The 19,699-nt window shown below is 43.9% G+C and overlaps 1 protein-coding gene across 1 annotated transcript in view; it reads right to left on the reverse strand.

The window, feature by feature from the left end:
- Positions 1-19,699, reverse strand: part of PKD1L3 (polycystin 1 like 3, transient receptor potential channel interacting) — a gene marked incomplete at its 5' end in the record, with an annotated part of 73,609 nt that overhangs the window by 28,251 nt on the left and 25,659 nt on the right. Inside the window, 11 exons of the mRNA XM_084644400.1 lie at positions 1,041-1,167; positions 2,055-2,179; positions 3,797-3,979; positions 6,555-6,680; positions 7,902-8,096; positions 8,957-9,102; positions 9,671-9,871; positions 14,585-14,726; positions 15,171-15,291; positions 17,726-17,933; positions 18,657-18,774. Of these exons, the coding sequence (XP_084500526.1) occupies positions 1,041-1,167; positions 2,055-2,179; positions 3,797-3,979; positions 6,555-6,680; positions 7,902-8,096; positions 8,957-9,102; positions 9,671-9,871; positions 14,585-14,726; positions 15,171-15,291; positions 17,726-17,933; positions 18,657-18,774 (1,692 nt within the window). The remainder of the gene's footprint in view (positions 1-1,040; positions 1,168-2,054; positions 2,180-3,796; positions 3,980-6,554; positions 6,681-7,901; positions 8,097-8,956; positions 9,103-9,670; positions 9,872-14,584; positions 14,727-15,170; positions 15,292-17,725; positions 17,934-18,656; positions 18,775-19,699) is intronic.

Below are 19,699 nucleotides of genomic sequence, written 5' to 3' on the forward strand. Positions count from 1 at the left end.
AGCCTGTTGTAAAACTAGCCAAATATCTAGATGAGTTGATGTACACCCTAGAAGACCTCTGCTTTTCCCCAGGGGTATGTGTACCCCTGGTTGAGAACCATTGATTTAGATATTTGGGGCCAAATTCAGTCACACCAGTGTTAATCCAGAGTTATTCCATCAAAGTCAAATTGCTGTGCCTCTCCTGAAATTACTGGAGTTGACAACATATATAAATCTACTGCCTGGGGTGCATATCAGAGTATGTTAGAGTCATGAGTACAGAGATGCAGGGGGAAAAAGGAGGGACATCCAAAGCCTGTGAAGATAATGGGAGTGTTTCCACTGATGTAAGTAAGTTTTGGGTCATGACGTAACAGAGCTGAAATAGAGAGGGGGAATTGGAAGGAGACACTTAGCCTGCAGCAGTATATAGGATTTCACCAGGCTGATTGTTTTGAATCAGCCTGGGAGACCCTTAGAAAGAGGAATATAAAAATATCATAACAACACAAAAATGTACTAGGGAATAGCGTGTGTCCTAGATCAGACAATGGAAGACACCCAACTGGCAGGAAACCTGGGCCCCTATTGTCCCCTATAAGATCTGAGTAGCTCCAACTGACTCATATGCCGCTTGGGGAAAGCAGTGTTTCAGCCTTGCTGGTTAAATAATGGTATAGACACTGTGATCAGCTGACTCCTCATGACAGTGAATGCAACCAAATGGTGAATGGGTTAGAGTTATCAATTGAGTCCATTGCTGTGGGCAGCCGAGAGAGCAGTGAATCAGGCAGGGGCTGTGATGGGAGGTGCCTTTCCAGTAGGCTCCCAGGTCCCTTCAACTACCTGCACCAAATCCCATGCAATAAGAAAATGGAAAAGGCTACTCAAGCCTGATAAATTCCAAGTGAATTTGCTGACATAATTGGAAGGCCAAGAACCAGGACACCACATGTGCCAGTGTGATCAGTGTGAAAGGAGAAAAGGCTCCAAACTCATCAGAACAAGAGAATGAATGTGTTCATCGAATACATCAAGTCAGAGTAACAGTCACTTACCCTTATATCCACAGTCTCATCACTGTCTCCTGAGACACTGAGAGAGGAGGCAGAGGGGAGAGTAAAGCTGGCCGAGCTAGAATTGGAGATGTTAATGGATGTGCTGTCCATACTGTCTGTTTGTAACCTGTCCAGAATTGGGGTCAGATGCAAGCAGAGAAAATAAGAACAGATGGAGACAAAGACAGAGAAGTATTAATAGCCCAGTGCAGGGTTGCTAAGCATAGTTGATGTTACATCCAGAAAGGCTTCCTGGCTGAGTGAGTGTAACTGTGCTGGAGAACCATTTCTAACTCCAGTGGCAAATACTTCAGGTCTTGTCTCTGCTTGCTGTAACGCTCTGCATGCCACTGGTAATGAATGATTAAAGGGCATGATTTTTTAAAAATGTCCACCTGCAATTGCGCACTTAATTTGGGCTTGCAGTTATACTCATATTGTGAATTGGGAGAGAAGTGCATCTAAATATCCATTTACATGAGCAAATACTTGATTTCTATGCACTATTGTTGCATCTGCACAAATTAGATGAGCAATTGAATGTCAAGTGTGATCTGCATAGTTGAAAATCATGCTCTAAGTAAACAGATTTGGGGATGATTTTATGACCTGAGAACTCACGTTTTCTTCTGCCCAAACCTGTGACAATTTTTTACCTAGAGCAGCATCAGTAAGAAAGAAAAATTAGCCTTTTACAACAAGTGTTTTCCACATACCTACAAATTTAAGTGGGTGATGCTTGACCTATGTAATCCCAGAGAATCGTTCTCTGGCTACAGATCATATATGAGAATTTTCAGTCTAGTCTTACTGAAATTAGTTGGAGTTAAAACTGTTTTTACAATGGATAACCAGTTACAACATCACAGCACCTATGGATTTCTTATCACCTGTATAATATTTGGTTGGGTGACTCCATTTAATGAGAAAATGATAGATATTTTCCTTGAGAATGATTGGAGATTGTCAGGTGTGTAGACGCACAGGCCATAACTGAAATGTGCTGACTGTTACCTGTTTATGTACATTGCAACAGAGGGAGCGATCAGTACCATTGGTTCATCATCTGGCAGCTTCCCAATCAGGAGTGTGCTTTGCAGGTTTTCAACTGTGTCCAACAGCTGGTGTGAGACCAAACTCTGGAAAGGACAAGGGTGTCTCCTGATATGCACTTGTTATTTGAAAAGAGCAGGGAACGCATTCTTTTTATTAATTTCCATTTGTGATCTGTCTGAATTTATAACCATACTTCCCTAATTCCAATTTTCAGTGTTTCTTTTTAAGGCAGCAGACTGGGTAATAATCTTGGTAACCTCTGATAAAGTTATTATAAACAATAAAATGACTCCAATAAATAATTAACATGCCTTAGTGTTAATTGGAAAATTGGAGAAAATTGGAGAAATTGGAAAAGTACTGTTTGTGAATGAAAGAGTGAAGTATCAGGTGCTCAGATACCAAAGTGATGGAATAGTGCAAAATGATAGATAGATTAGATTAGATGTTTTAAAGGTCAGTCTATTATGAAAGCATGCAAAGGGTATCATGGTGTAGTCCATATCCATAATTCTCATGAGAGCAATGCATACAGTGAATAAATTAAATATTATAATAGTAATTATAATCTTATAATGTACTACTCTATCCAAAGATCTCAAAGCACCACAAACTTTATGGCTGTGATTCAGAAGAAGTTACTTATGCCAAAGTATGTGAATAGTTCCTTTTGTACATGACTTCAAAGGGAGTATTCTGTGCTTAATGCACATGCTTATATACTTTGTTGAATCAGGGCCCAATTGCTTACCCTTCACACTACCCCGGGCCTGGGGAGTATTATCATCCCTAATTTACAAATGGAAAAACTGCAGCATAGAGAGTTTAAGTGAAATTGTCTGGAGATCACACAGTAGACCAGTGTCAGAGCTGGGATTAGAATGTAGATCTTTTGACTGCTAAGCCTGTGCTCTAGCCGCTAGCGAACTCTACCCCTTAAGTTGGTCATCAGATCACTTTGTCTCCCTTCTGTCAAAATTAGTATCTTCAGCCTCCCATTAATGTATTAATGTTCTATACTGAATACCCTGTGCTGTCCCTATAAAGTATTCATATCCTCACTTCTCAGGTTAGATTAATATCACACCCTACTCACAGTGATGGAATTAAAATGCTTGTTCCCCATAAGAAGCATACAAAGGCATTTGAAATAATTCACGTAGAAGTATGAAAAACCCGTACCACATAAATCTGAATAGAAAATCAGGTGGAAGCTTTTCAGAAGGTTCAAGTAAGGTAACTGATTTCAATTTAGTCCCTTGATGAAATCAGTGGAGCTAAAGCCTCAGAGGTGCTGAGCACATGTAACTTCCTAGGATTTGGTTCAGTAGGGAAGGATAGAATCAGAGATGGAAAAATCCTATTACAGTAGGTGATCTAATTTATCCACAAAGGGAAGTATTACTCCTTACAGTATATTCTGGAATATACTACTCTGGCCAGTCTGTTTTCATATATCTCAAGTAATGTTTTAAGAGGCTGCTATCACTTCCCTTAAGGGACTATTCCATAGTCTAACAGATCTCACCATCCTATTTACCTTGATGTTCAGCCTAACCCCTTTGCACTGAGTAGCTCCCCCGTGCACTCTAAGCAATGCCACTTTCAAACATGTCCAAGTCAGAAGGGCTTTTTTTATCTTCTACGCCAGGCAGACACACACGCACTGTACATTAGAAACTGAACCACGTGAAAACAACCTGTCCAGCCTCTGACGGTGAAGCGTCCTCCGTCCCATTTTGTATGGAAGCTGTGAGCACATTGCTCACTGCGTTGAACAGGTAGCCAGCTGCATCCTTTCGCTTCTGATAATCCTCACTGTCCTCTGTGCTTACAGTGAGTAAGAACTCACTGACATCTTTGAGAGAGTTACTGGCTTCCACCTGAACAGGAGATATGGGGAAATGGTTGTGTGTGTGTATTAAAAATAATACGCATTAAAATAAGCCACTGTTCTTGCTATATGGTCCCTTACAGCAGTGTTTCCCAAACTAGGGACGCCGCTTGTTCAGGGAAAGCCCCTGGCAGGCCGGGCCAGTTTGTTTACTTGCCGCGTCCAGAGGTTCGGCTGATGCAGCTCCCAGTGGCCGTGGTTCGCTGTGCCCAGCCAATGGGGGCTGCGGGAAGCGGTGCGGGCCAAGGGACATATTGGCTGCCGCTTCCCGCAGCCCCCATTGGCCGGGCACAGTGAACCGCAGCAAGTGGGAGCCACGATCGGCTGAACCTGCGGACACGGCAGGTAAACAAACTGGCCCGACTCACCAGGGGCTTTCCCTGAACAAACGGCGTCCCAAGTTTGGGAAACACTGCCAAACAACATGAATAGTCCAATGGGGCTGTTTGCAGAGAAAAGTATTTTTACTGTTATTATGTATTTGTATTGCCATCATTATGTATTTGTATTACCATCATGCCTAAGCCCTGGTCATGGACATCGACCCCCACTGTGCTAGGTGCTGTACAAACACAGAACAATCAGGTGTTCCCTGCCCCACACAGTTTACAACCTAAGTAATGGCTCAGTGTGAGAGAGCATATCACAACCTGGCCCAATGGCAGAGTCTAGTCACAGGAGCACACGTGAGTGCCACAAGATGGGTTCTGGTGGTACTTGCATTCAGTGAGGAGGAAGAAGAGTTGAAAACTTAAGCCCTGAGGTCAGGGTGAAGAGAAACAGGCTACAGGGGAAAAGGCCCAGGGAACAGCAGCAGCAAACTGAAGGAAGCCATACAGGGCTGCTCTGAGTAAGATCCCTGGGTGAGCACACATAAGAATGGGCAGGCCTGGGTCCCCTCCACTGGCCCTCCAGCAAAGTGGCCTAAGACCCAAGAAGGGGACAAGGCTGTGCTGGGAAGCCCAAGTGCAAGGCAGGATTTAAAGGGGCCCTGAGACAGGGTTGAAGACACTGGTGAGGGCAGACAGTGTGTTGAACTCTTTGCTACCATAAGGGGTCCATTCACTGTTGGACTGTGACTTGGCTGGAGGGCTGAGCCACTGAAGACCCACCCAGTGAGGTGAACAACCTACAGGGGGTGCCAAGAGCACGGGAGAAAAGGGATTGCAGCATCCCACCCAGGTGACAGGAGGCACCCACGAGAGATGAGTGTCCCTGTCACGGTACCCAAGAAATGCTACTATATTGTTAAGTGTATGTAGTTAACGTATTTCAATTTTTTTCTCCATGAAAACTGTCAGTTTATCAACAAATATTACCTCTCTCCATGCCCTGTGCTCGATGCTGAAGATAGAAGGGTGTTGTGCATTCCCATTTATGCCTAAGTATAGACACTGAGTATTTTGTGATCATGAAACCAAGGTAATAATTACCCGGGCAGGAGCCTGGCCCAGAGTGGTCAAGGGGCTGTGCAAATTTTACTACACAGTGCAGCTGCTGCCTGTCCCTCAGATCTGCTACCCCAGCAACTTCAATCTTAAGCTTCTGCTCATGAATCTGACTGAACTACATTGTCTTGACTATGGTTCCTGGCCACTGCTGAAATATTCCATCATCATTTGCTGGCTGCATTTGAAACAATCTCAGAAATCAGGAGAAACTGCTTTTTTATTGCTAATGTGCTGTGAATAAATTGTGTGCTGGGAAAACACAGCCTGCAAAAAAGAATTATTCTGTCCCTTCCCCATTGACTCACTTCCCTAACAGCACAGCACAAAAAACACTGGGATGAAAATTGAAACAAATAGCACCATCCACTGACTATATAATGACAGGTTTCAGAGTAGCAGCCATGTTAGTCTGTATTCGCAAAAAGAAAGGGAGTACTTGTGGCACCTTAGAGACTAACACATTTATTTGAGCATAAGATTTCGTGAGTTACAGCTACAGCATGCATCCAATGAAGTGAGCTGTAGGTCACGAAAGCTTATGCTCAAATAAATTTGTTTGACTATATAATGTTGTTCAAGTAACATTCAGGGATTCCTATGGTAAAGCTGAACAGCTATGCCCAGGTACTGCTGCTGTGAAACTCCTCTTGTGGAAAGTTGCTTGTAACATGTAGTTCAGTGAGAGCATGTACATGACAGTGAGGCAAATGCCAGGAAGTTACAAGCATGAAGTCAAATGGATTTTGGAATAACTCAGCTTTGCACATTTATAGCAATACCTTTCATCCTAAGATCTCAAAGTGTCTTATAGGCATGAATGAATTACCCCACCTGTGAAACAGCTAAGTATTATTATACCTATTTTATAGCTTTGTCACTAAGTTTAACCCAAATGGCCATTCACTGTTGGTGAGGTAGTGGCAGAGCAGGAATAGAACCCATGAGTCCTGATTCCCTGTCTCCCACTCTAGACAATACTGTCTCCTGATATGATCCCTGGTCTCTGAAACATTAAATAAAGAACAGGCTACTGCAAGTAGTGATGCTCTCCCAGGGCCAGGGGCCAGGAGGTGTGGTTCAGTGGGTGAAGATGTGTATCAAAGCTCTGCTTACCTGTGCTGAGGAAGAGAGCTCTTCACTCCTGTAAGTGGTTTCTTTCAGTACCTCTGACATCGTAAGAGCAGTTTGTATTGATGTTACATTAACAGCAGACAGAGTTGTCAGCATCAGCTCTCTCAGCTTGGGATGAAAGGAGATAATTAGAGACAGGAACAAAGATGTTAATTAAGACTGTAAATGTAAATAGTGCTGAATATTGACAGTCTAGTTTGCTATAGATCTAATGGCAGAAACAAGCTCCCCAGGATGGATAATTCAAGCTAGTATTAGCTCTACTTACAAATTGCCACTTTCTGTAGCTATTGACTGTATAATCACAGGGATATTTTGTCACTCTGAGACACAGGGGATTTACACATATAACATCCATTAACAGTAATGAAAGCAACTTGTGTGAATTCCTACCCGTTGGGATGAATGTATAGGCCTTAGTGTACAAATACCACCTCCACTGAAAGCAGAATTGCAGACAATTGGTTCAGAAGAACAACGAATCATAGCTGATGAATTCAGGATATGTTGTACTTCTCTAGCCTCTTTCCCCACTGAGGAGCTCAAGGCAGTGGAAACATTTAATTGAGCCTCATACCACACCTGAATGGAGCCTTATCCCACTGCTGCGAGGTGTGTAATACACACAGGCAAACAGGTCCAGTGTGGTTGTGCTTTGCTGCCCAAGACCACACAAATAGTGGCCAAGCTGGGAATAGGATGCAGGAGTCCTGACTCCCAGTGCCCTGCTCCAGCCATACTCTCACCCTTGAGAGATCCCCACTACATTCAACATGAATGATGTTTTTCGTGTGCAGTTTACTTAGGGATTGCAGAAGCAAGGCAGATGTTGGGACTCTATTACCTCAGCCCAGGGGGAGAGGGTTTGGAGAATCACAGAGGGAATCTCTTATTTCTAAGGGGCCTGGGGTAGGGAAGGGAAGAGATTTCACCCCTTTTGAGCATCCCCCACTGGCTGCTGGTGGGCTAGTGCCCTAGCTTTAGTAGGGATTGGCTGCCCGCAGTCAGTCTCTGGGTAAGTGCAATGTCATGAGCAGCACTCAGGGAGGTGGTGCTGGGATAGCCAAGAGGGAGAATGTTGACATGGAAGGGATGAAAAGTCAATGACTCAAAAGGGCCAGTGGTGAAAAATGAACAGCTGCTTCTTGTTAGCTGAAACCTATGGCAAATGCTGGCCCAAATCCTGAGAGATACTGAGAACCTACAACTCCCATTGACTTCGGAAGGAGGTATGTAAGCCCTTGGTGCTACTCAAGAAATGGTCCAGTGTCTTTACAGAAAATGGAAAATGCATCATTGTAGTGTAAGAAAATAAACCAGCTGGCTGACCTCCCTTCGGGTGTCAGTCTGCAGAGATGTATTAAAGGTGTCTCCCTGCCTCTCCTGATTAAGGACTGAAGACACTGACTTATACAGCTGGAACAGGGACATGCTGTTGTTTCCTTCTTTTAGGATAGCATTAGCTTTCTCAGCCAGAGTGGCCTGCAGGGTCTGGTTCCCAGTGTTCATATCTTCACGTCGAACCTGATGATGCAATTAGACATGCTCAGAGCATTGTTACTGCTGCCTGCTGGTATTATTACCCTTTCACAACCTCCGTTATCATCCTAACAATGTTCATAATGAGAGCTGATAAAGAAACTGAGTTTGTTCCATCTTTTTCCAAGGATCTTTTTTTTCCAATGAAATTTTCCAACCGTCTTTAGAACCACCCAGGAAAAAGAAAAGAACATTTGCAGAAGCATTTGCTTAAAAAAAATCTCTGTTTTCATCTGAAAAAATGTTTTGATCAAAAGTTTCCAACTCTTAACTTACAAAACAGTTACAGTCTCTTCTGGAGATGCCTCTGGTTTGGTCCACCTGACTGACTGAAGAAAGATACTGATAGGTAGTAGTATCCTTCATGTTAGAGAAGAGAGAGAGCGGGCCTAATTCACCTCTGCAGTACTTCAGTCTGACTCCAGTATGATGCCATTGTAATCAGCGTAGTGATGAGTAACTCCATTGAATAACACTAATGAAGCAATGGTGCACATTCTTTTAATTAGTATGAAGATTTATTTTTGGGCCCCCTGGAGACAGGTTCCAGTATTTCTCTGGTTTTTTTAACTCCAAGACTAACTAAACATAGCCTGTGCTGTTCACTGTCTCCCTAAATTCTGGCCTGAACAAACTGTGATGGAAGAAACTGCTGGCTGCACATGGGATTCTACAAGGAAGCTTGTCTAGTCCTCCTTGGTCAGAAGGATGGTGGCTGTGGATCGCAGGAGAGTAATGGGTATAAAATGGGGAGAGGAAGCTCTGGAAGGTGGCCCAACCCTCAGAATCACAGGTTTAGCTTTCGGCAGTCAGAAGGCTAGAAGGGAAAAGATTTTTCCATGTACCTTGACAGTAGCATCAGTCTGAACCGTGTCACCAAACTTATTGCTGACAGTAATTGTAATGTGTAAAACAAAGTTATTTTCCTCTTCTCCAAGAGGAAGATAAACTGACAGGAGTTCAGGATGTGGGCCACAGTTCAGGAGGGAACCTGAAAGAGGAAAGACAGTGTTACCCGTCATACACTTCAAACCCTACTGAGCAGCTCAGCATCTTCCAAAGAGGCACTCAGCACCGCACAGGATTGGGCCTATAGTTATCACTATGGAATCATGTCGCTTTGCTTTGATTTGCTAAATTAAAATAGCTCCTCTGGGGAAAAATAGATAATGACCCTTAAATTCAGATTCCTTGCCTAAGGTGATTCCACAGTCCTTAAAGGGATTCTTTAAAAATCTCCTGCAGTTTCTAAAGGGAAACTATTGTAAAGTTCATGGCCCTCTTATGCATATATGCCCTGTTTGTACATGTTTTTTCTTTCTGCTGTCATAGGGCCAGGTTGAGCAAGGGCTGCATCTTACTCCACAAGTTTAAAGTGAACAACCCTATGTGCAGAACAAGGGGCTACTCTGTCTGAGTTGAGGGTATGAGAATCTGTCCAGTTATTATCTGGCCAGCAGTGGAAGTGGGTTAAGCCTTTGCTCGTTAGTGGTGGAAGTACAAGGCTGGGTGCACACACAGGGAAGCTGCTAGTCAAACAAACCAGCCCCAGAACTTACCTGATTTCAGGTAGAAGCAGTACGTGAGCAGACTGCTGTGTGCAGGGGGGCAGGAGTCCTCTGAGCAGGCAGTACTGCAGGAGATTGTGAAGCTGGTGCACACCGATCCCTCCTCTGGGAATATAGCACAGACTGGGACCACTGGTGAGGGCACCATGCTGACAACGTAGGTTTCATCGCCATATTCATGCTGAGTCATTGCTGGAAAGTTCAGAGGGAAAACATCAGTGATGATCATCTGATGACTTTCACCAGCACTGAGCATCATACACTAGTAATGATGCAGTTTGTTCAGGCTCTGGGAATGGCATGTTGTCTAACCAGAGCTGAGATACCTTTATAGGCTAATCTATAGCATAGACAGCACTATGCAAACACAGATTTATTTCCCTTGTAAAGAGAAGCTGGATTATAAAATTGAATATTCATCATAGGGCTATTTCCAGATGTGTCTAAATCAGATGATTAACATAATCTTGGATTAGGGTTGTTGAATCAGGGCTTGTCTTTTCGAACACTTTGTGGCAAGCTAGAGTGTAAATCTACCCCACACTAGCCTGCCATGCACTAAGTGTCTGTAACGACCCTGTGGCTGGGCACTACACTTCTTTGAAATGGGAGTAGGCTAAAGTGCACTAGGGTACTTTTAGCACATGGCAACAGGGTCCACATAGACCCCTGATGCACAGCATGCCATTGTGGGGTAGATTTCCCCCTCCCGCTGCATTTTGCCACAAACTAAGTGTTCATATAGACAAGCCTTCACTCACCTCAAATTACTGCTATACAGGTGACAAAAGGGTTAAAGTGGCCTGAGAGGCCAATTAACCTACCAGGCTGCACCTGAAGGCACCCCCTAGCTTGAAGTGGTTTCCATCATATACAGAGATTACAGTTTGGCTCAATGGTTCTCAGCATCCCCACTATGCAAATTGTTCCAGCATCCCTGCCTGAAGGGGGATCTGGCCTAATTGGAGGTCAAACACAGCTAGGGTTGCTGAGTCTTCATAAAGGAAGAAAAAAGGTATGCCAGAGGAGGGGCCAGGGAGGAATGGTAGCTGAGAGCTTTCTCTTGAGGGCTGAGAGAAGCCTGGGTGGCTGAGCCCTGAGCTGGAAGTCTGACTGGAAATAGGGGCTGATCAGGGACTGCAGCTTGCCTGAAACCGTGGGTGGAGGGAGAGTGCGACCTGACCACCTTCAGTGGTAACAGTCAAATCCAGGACCTGGGGCTGGTGTTGGAATGGTTTGAAAAGAAGGCGACCAGTCGAGCCCAGCTGGGCTGAAGACTCAGTTGTTTTGCTGCATTCTGGTGGACGTTAAATGAAGTACTCTGAGGCCCTGAGAAGGGTTGGATTCTGTTACCTGGCTTAGCAGGAAGGCCAGAACACACCAATGGCTGAAATCAGCCATAGAAGGCACGGGACAAACTGAGGCACAGCTGTTGCAATACCACATATAGCCACTAGGGACGTGTTTCAGTAGCAGCTTTGCCATACCTCTACTCTATGCTTTTGTGTGTGTGTGTGAGTGTGTGAGTACCATACTATACATCATATTCTGGCAAAATAAAGAAAAGGTTACTGTAAACATTGCACTCAGTGTATCAAATTATTTAACAGTATATTTGTCCTTTACAGTGTTTCTTCTCCTACTATGTACGAGTAGGAGGAAAAGGCCTGGGTAGAGACCGTCGAATCGTGGAAGTCAGCGAATGGCTACGCAGGTGGTGTCGGAGAGGAGGCTTTGGATTCTTTGACCATGGCATGGTGTTCCAAGAAGGAGTGTTAGGCAGAGACGGGCTCCACCTAACGAAGAGAGGGAAGAGCATCTTCGCAAGCAGGCTGGCTAACCTAGTGAGGAGGGCTTTAAACTAGGTTCACAGGGGGAAGGAGACCAAAGCCCTGAGGTAAGTGGGGAAGTGGGATACCGGGAGGAGGCACGAGCAGGAGCGCGTGAGAGGGGAGGGCTCCTGCCTCATACTGAGAAAGAGGGGCGATCAGCAGGTTACCTCAAGTGCCTGTATACAAATGCACGAAGCTTGGGAAACAAGCAGGGAGAACTGGAAGTCCTGGCACAGTCAAGGAATTATGATGTGATTGGAATAACAGAGACTTGGTGAGATAACTCACATGACTGGAGTACTGTCATGGATGGATATAAACTGTTCAGGAAGGACAGGAAGGGCAGAAAAGGTGGGGGAGTTGCACTGTATGTAAGAGAGCAGTATGACTGCTCAGAGCTCAAGTATGAAACTGCAGAAAAACCTGAGAGTCTCTGGATTAAGTTTAGAAGTGTGAGCAACAAGGGTGATGTCGTGGTGGGAGTCTACTATAGATCACCAGACCGGGGGGATGAGGTGAACGAGGCTTTCTTCCGGCAACTTGCAGAAGTTACTAGATCGCAGGCCCTGGTTCTCATGGGAGACTTCAATCACCCTGATATCTGCTGGGAGAGCAATACAGCGGTGCACAGGCAATCCAGGAAGTTTTTGGAAAATGTAGGGGACAATTTCCTGGTGCAAGTGCTGGAGGAACCAACTAGGGGCAGAGCTCTTCTTGACTTGCTGCTCACAACTGGGAAGAATTAGTAGGGGAAGCAAAAGTGGATGGGAACCTAGGAGGCAGTGACCATGAGATGGTCGAGTTCAGAATCCTGACACGGAAGAAAGGAGAGCAGCAGAATATGGACCCTGGACTTCAGAAAAGCAGATTTTGACAACCTCAGGGAACTGATGGGCAGGATCCCCTGGGAGAATAACATGAGGAGGAAAGAAGTCCAGGAGAGCTGGCTGTATTTTAAAGAATCCTTATTGAGGTTACAGGGACAAACCATCCTGATGTATAGAAAGAATAATAAATATGGCAGGCGACTAGCTTGGCTTAACAGTGAAATCCTTGCTGATCTTAAACACAAAAAAGAAGCTTACAAGAAGTGGAAGATTGGACAAATGACCAGGGAAGAGTATAAAAATATTGCTCGGGCATGCAGGAGTGAAATCAGGAAGGCCAAATCACACCTGGAGTTGCAGCTAGCAAGAGATGTTAAGAGTAAAAAGAAGGGTTTCTTCAGGTATGTTAGCAACAAGAAGAAAGTAAAAGAAAGTGTGGGCCCCTTACTGAATGAGGGAGGCAACCTAGTGACAGAGGATATGGAAAAAGCTAATGTACTCAGTGCTTTTTTTGCCTCTGTCTTCACGAACAAGGTCAGCTCCCAGACTGCTGCACTGGGCAGCACAGCATGGGGAGGAGGTGACCAGCCCTCTGTGAAGAAAGAAGTGGTTCGGAACTATTTAGAAAAGCTGGACGAGCACAAGTCCCTGGGGCCGGATGCGCTGCATCCAAGAGTGCTAAAGGAGTTGGCGGATGTGATTGTAGAGCCATTGGCCAATATCTTTGAAAATTCATGGCGATCGGGGGAGGTCCCAGACAACTGGAAAAACGCTAATGTAGTGCCCATCTTTAAAAAAGGGAAGAAGGAGGATCCTGGGAACTACAGGGCAGTCAGCCTCACCTCAGTCCCTGGAAAAATCATGGAGCAGGTCCTCAAGGAATCAATTCTGAAGCACTTAGAGGAGAGAAAAGTGATCAGGAACAGTCAGCATGGATTCACCAAGGGCAAGTCATGCCTGAGTAATCTAATTGCCTTCTATGACGAGATAACTGGCTCCGTGGATGAGGGGAAAGCAGTGGACGTGTTGTTCCTTGACTTTAGCAAAGCTTTTGACACAGTCTCCCACAGTATTCTTGCCAGTAAGTTAAAGAAGTATGGGCTGGATGAATGGACGATAAGGTGGATAGAAAGCTGGCTAGATTGTCGGGCTCAATGGGTAGTGATCAATACTCCATGTCTAGTTGGCAGCTGGTATCAAGTGGAGTGCCCCAAGGGTCGGTCCTCGGGCGGTTTTGTTCAATATCTTCATTAATTATCTGGAGGATGGTGTGGTTGCACCCTCAGCAAGTTTGCAGATGACACTAAACTGGGAGGAGAGGTAGATACACTGGAGGGTAGGGATAGGATACAGAGGGACCTAGACAAATCAGAGGATTTGGCCAAAAGAAATCTGATGAAGTTCAACAAGGACAAGTGCAGAGTCCTGCACTTAGGACAGAAGAATCCAATGCACCGCTACAGACTAGGGACCGAATGGCTAGGCAGCACTTCTGCAGAAAAGGACCGAGGGGTTCCAGTGGAGGAGAAGCTGGATATGAGTCAACAGTGTGCCTTTGTTGCCAAGAAGGCCAATGGCATTTTGGGATGTATAAGTAGGGGCATTGCCAGCAGATCGAGGGATGTGATCGTTCCCCTGTATTCGACATTGGTGAGGCCTCATCTGGAGTACTGTGTCCAGTTTGGGGCCCCACACTACAAGAAGGATGTGCAAAAATCGAAAAGAATGGAGGGCAACAAAAATGATTAGGGCGCTGGAACACATGACTTATGAGGAGAGGCTGAGGGAACTGGGATTGCTTAGTCTGCGGAAGAGAAGAATGAGGGGGGATTTGATAGCTGCTTTCAACTACCTGAAAGGGAGTTCCAAAGAGGATGGATCTAGACTGTTCTCAGTGGTAGCAGATGACAGAATGAGGAGTAATTGTCTCAAGTTGCAGTGGGGGAGGTTTAGGTTGGATATTAGGAAAAACTTTTTCACTAGGAGGGTGGTGAAACACTGGAATGCGTTACCTAGGGAAGTGGTGGAATCTCCTACCCTAGAAGTTTTTAAGGTCAGGCTTGACAAAGCCCTGGCTGGGATGATTTAGTTGGGGATTGGTCCTGCTTTGAGCAGGGGGTTGGACTAGATGACCTCCTGAGGTCCCTTCCAACCCTGATATTCTATGATTCTATGATTCTATGATGTCTCCAGATTGCAAAGAGATTGTATCTTGGTGGAGTTTTCAAAACTCTGGCTTTCCCCACCTGTTACTTTAATCCGAAATGCTTCTCCGTGTGTCTGCAGAAAGGAGCTGTTCAATACCAATGTAGATCTGTTGCTCTGAAGCAAAGTCAAGGAGCTCTGTCGGAAACCCTTCAGACTGCAGACTGAAGGGAGGGAGGGAGGCTGGAAAACCCAACAGGAAAATTAACAAAGCAGAAGAGGCTGTTTACTGCGATTTCCATCCAGAGAGTTCGGTGTGCTACATTATTTATAGACCCAGACCTGAAGCCTTTATTCAAAAAACGTACCTGTTGACATCAGAAGGAGATTTTCCCAACTATGATACATGGGAGTACGGTGCACTAATAGTGACAAAGAATGAATTATATTTGGTGAAACATTCATCCACCTGAATACACATGATAAGGCTGGAAATCTGCCTGAAAAATGCATGTGCAACTGTGTGCCTGCTTTTACACATGCAATTACCATGATTATCTCTACTGGCAGCAAATGCCTTAAAGGTACCTAGGGAGACATCCCCTCCCCTACCTCAAAGGGCTTCCTTTCAATCTGGGTGTTTATTTTTTGAGGGTGCAGCATTCCTGACCAACCCACTCATCTCACCTTTGACTGGAATGTGTTGTCTAAATACCAGTTATACTGTACGGCCTGGGAGCCTTCCTGCACAGTGGCTCTCAAAGCAACTTCTGTAGTGACATTCACTAGCTTGCAGTTTGTCTCACACCTAAAAGGAAGGCAAGACAATAGTTATGAACCAATAGATGACAGTAATCCCAGCTAAAAGCCCACCCTATTTTTTCCGTCTTTTGGACGGAATCTGCCAAACTCATGGGTTATGAGGCAGGTGGTACACAGAAGTCACAAACAGCAACATTTTCAAAAACTCCCAAGTGACTTTGAAGCCTATGTCCTGTTTTCAAAACGAACAGAGGTACTGAGGATGTGTCTACAGTAGGGCTGTCAATTCATCACAGTTAACTCACGCAATTAACTCCAAAAAATTAATCGTGATTTAAAAAATTAATCACGATTAATCGCACTTATAACAATAGAATACCAGCTGAAATGTATTTAATATTTTTGGATCTTTTTCTACATTTTCAATATTGATTTCAATTACAACACAGAATAGAAAGTGCACACTGCTCACTTTATATTATTATTTTGATACAAATATTTGCACTGTAAAAATGATAAACAAAAGAAGTCATATTTTTCAATTCACCTCATACAAGTACTGAAGTGCAATCTTTTTATCGTGAAAGTGTAACTTACAAATGTAGATTTTTTTTGGTTACATAACTGCACTCAAAAACAAAACAGTGTAAAACTTCAGAGCCTACAAGTCCACTCAGTTCTACATCTTATTCTGCCAATTGCTAAGACAAACAAGTTTATTTACATTGACAAGAGATACTGCTGCCTGCTTCTTATTTACAATGTCACCTGAAAGTGAGGACAGGCGTTTGCATGGCACTTTTGTAGCCGGCATTGGAAGATATTTACATGTCAGATATGCTAAACATTCGTATGCCCCTTCCATTCTTTGGCCGCCGTTCCAGAGGACATGCTTCCATGCTGATGATGCTCGTTAAAAAAATTATGCGTCAATTAAATTTGTGACTGAACTCCTTGGGGGGAGAATTGTATGTCTCCTGCTCTGTTTTACCCGCATTCTGCATATGTTTCATGGTATAGCAGTCTGGGATGATGACCCAGCACATGTTCGTTTTAAGAACAGAAAGAAAAGGAGGACTTGTGGCACCTTAGAGACTAACAAATTTATTTGAGCACAAGCTTTCGTGAGCTACCGCTCACTTAACACTTTCACAGCAGATTTGACAAAATGTAAAGAAGGTACCAATGTGAGATTTCTAAAAATACCTACAGCACTTGACCCAAGGTTTAAGAAATCTGAAGTGCCGTCCAAAATCTGAGAGGGAAAGGTGTGGAGCATGCTTTTAGACGTCTTAAAAGAGCAATATTCTGATGTGGAAACTTCAGAACTCAGATCACCAAAAAAGAAAATGAACCTTCTGCTGGTGGCATCTGACTCAGATGATGAAAATGAACATGCGTCAGTCCGCAGTGCTTTGGATCATTATCAAGCAGAACCCATCATCAACATGGAAGCATGTCCTCTGGAACGGTGGTTGAAGTATGAAGGGATATATAAAGTGAGCACTGTACACTTTGTATTCTAGGTTGTAATTGAAATTAATATATTTGAAAATGTAGTAAACATCCAAAAATATTTAAAATAAATGGTATTCTATTGTTGTTTAACAGTGCGATTAATCGCGATTAATTTTTTTAATCGCTTGACAGCCCTAGTTTACACTACACATGCTACAGTGGCACAGCTGTAGTGTAGACACTTGCTACAGTGACAGAAGAGGGTTTTCTGTTATTGTACTAAATCCACCCTCTGAAGAGGTGGTCACTAGGTCAGTGAAAGAATTCTTCCCTCAACCTAGCAGTGTCTACAGTGGGGCTTTTGTTGGCTTAAATTCACATCTCTGACCAATGTAGCTCAGCCGACCTAAGTTTTAGGTGTCGACCAGGCTTTCGAAGACTAAGGGCAAGTCTACACAACAAAATTACATCAACCTAAGTTACAACGATACACAGCCCCTGCAGTAACTGAATTGGTTTTACATGTCCACACTACGCTCCTGGTCAGCGGTGCATGTCCTCACCAGGAGCGCTTGCACCAATTTAACTGCTAGTGTGTGGCATTGTGGGACGGTTTCTGAAAGGCAGCAACAGTCTATGTAAACAATGCAGTGTTTACACTGTCACTGTGTTGACCTAACTACATCGATCTAAGTGCTATGCCTCTTGCAGAGGTGGAGTTATTAAGTTGGTGTAGTGGACGAGTTACATTGGTGGGAGCTGCATTTTAGTGTAGATGCTAACAGTGAGGTCGACATGAAGCAGATTACATTAACCTAAGTCTGTAGTGTAGACCAGGCCTAAGTCTCATGAAACTTGGGCTCCTAAGGGCCATATTTGCAAAGGTATTTAGGTGCCTAAAGATGCAGATAGACCCCTTGGTGCTTTTGAAAATCGGCACATTACTCTCATTGATTTCAATGGTTGCAAGAGGAAATGTAGCAATAATAATGGGGAATAAGTACTACGGTTCCAAGGCAGACCTGATTTCTGGGTGCAGTTCTTGTCTGGCAGTCACGTACAGACATTGCTCGTCCTGCTTCTCTTCTTTTCCATGGTTTCTGACTATCACTTGCAGGGTCACCGCTGAGTTTGGTGGGGGCAGGCAGGAAGGCGGGATCTGTGCCATGCTGTGGTCAGTGGGGATTACTTGCTGCTGCACACATTCCTGCCACCCAGGCCAGCAAGCCCCTGCACAAACATTTCCTTTTTAATGTTGGTAATAATATCTGGCTCTTCTGTAGCGATTTTCAGCCGTAGATCTCAAAATGCCTCACAAGGGAGGCAAACTTCTTTATCCCTATTTCACAGATGGGGAAACTGAGGCACAAAGAGGTGAAGTGACTTAACCAGAGTGGCCCACCTGCCCAGTGGCAGAGGAAAGAACCCAGATCTCCTGAGTCCCGGTCCAATTTTAAACCTTGATGCTTTTTCATTGCTGCAGAAAAACCGAAGCCTCCCCCAGCTTCAGATGCAGCAGGCCTGCTTCTCCTCAGTGTAAAAAGGGGATATCATACTCCGGCAGCACTGACCCTCTGCTGTCAGGTGTTGGAACTCTGCTGGGATCTGCCAGTTAATTTTTGCGGGCTCATAAGACTCTGAATATGGGTCAGGTGGAAGTAGATCCACGGCTGAGGAGGCTCAGGGCTGGGGATACACATCTTGAGAGATGGAGCTCAAGGAGCAACCATCCCTAGGGAGAAGATTAGACTGGGGTCCATGTAGTAGTATTGTGGAATTAGCATGAAGGTTTATATTTTGACTGTACAACGAGCTTGTAGCTTTTGTTTAAAGCCAGGTGGGTTCTATACCCTCTTACAGTCAGACTGGCCCAGCACATCCAGTATGATGGTGAGTTTACCATTAGGCAGCTGGCTAATGGGAGGAAAAAGTCAAAACATGCACTGCACATACCACATGCCCAGGTGAAGGTAGAATTATCATTGTCATCTGGCCAGTCAAGGGTAACTGTTGTGAATGGATCCACATGGCGACTAGGTTTAATGTATATTTTATTTTTCCTTTTGTCATCCTAAACAAGAAGTGAAAGTACCAATTAGAGCAGCAATGTGTGTTAACAGCTGTCTAACCTTTCATTATTTTATAATGAATAAGAAAAAGGGATTTGCAGTATGCTATTAGCAGAGAGAGCCAGGGCTAAAAAATTAGGCCCCAATCAGCTTAAATAATGGTTTGTCCACGATCATACAGAAAGTCTATAGGAGATCTGAGACTAGAACCCAGATGTCACAACTTCTAGTCTTGTGCTTATAACCACCAGACAATCCTTCCTCTTACAATAAGTCACACATGAATAATGATGTGGTTTTTCTTTTTCTCAGCATTCTGACACATAATGGCTCTAGTCATAAAGACGAGTAATGTCTCCTGTTCTTCTGACATAGTTTCTGTTTTGAGTGAAGTCTGTTTTTAAGGGATACTGTTGTCTTGAAAATCATGTCCGTGTGAAATTCTGTACTTGCTATCGTTACAAGTAACCCTTAAGATTATTACACTGCAAAGAAAACAAAACCATTATTTTTAATTAGTTTTTACAGTTCATTTAATGTTGTGAATTTGACTGCACTTAGGGTATCATCAATTTCATCCTTTACTCTCAGTAGACTGTTAGCTTCTCCTTTGCTGAAAAGATCCTTATAAATATCAACAGGGGAGCAGAAAAACCTTCAGAAACAATGTAAAAAGGCATTAAAATAAATTTGTGACATTTTATTTAATGAATACCTTCTCAGAAGCTGGATTTTAAAAAAAAAATTTAGTTGACTTTTTAAAAAACTGTAAGAGGGTTTCAGTCCAAGCATGATCAGTCATTGGGAGAAATGAGTTTTCTAGTCTGTTTATTTTTATTGGCCTGCTTTTACTAAGAGCTTTAGAACAGATCTAAAGACTGTATTTGCCTCAAAGATATGCAGTGTGGGTTCTATGTTAATCTAACA

The sequence above is a fragment of the Lepidochelys olivacea genome, assembly GCF_965140295.1.
Source record: "Lepidochelys olivacea isolate rLepOli2 genome assembly, chromosome: 12".
NCBI classification, from domain to species: domain Eukaryota; kingdom Metazoa; phylum Chordata; order Testudines; family Cheloniidae; genus Lepidochelys; species Lepidochelys olivacea.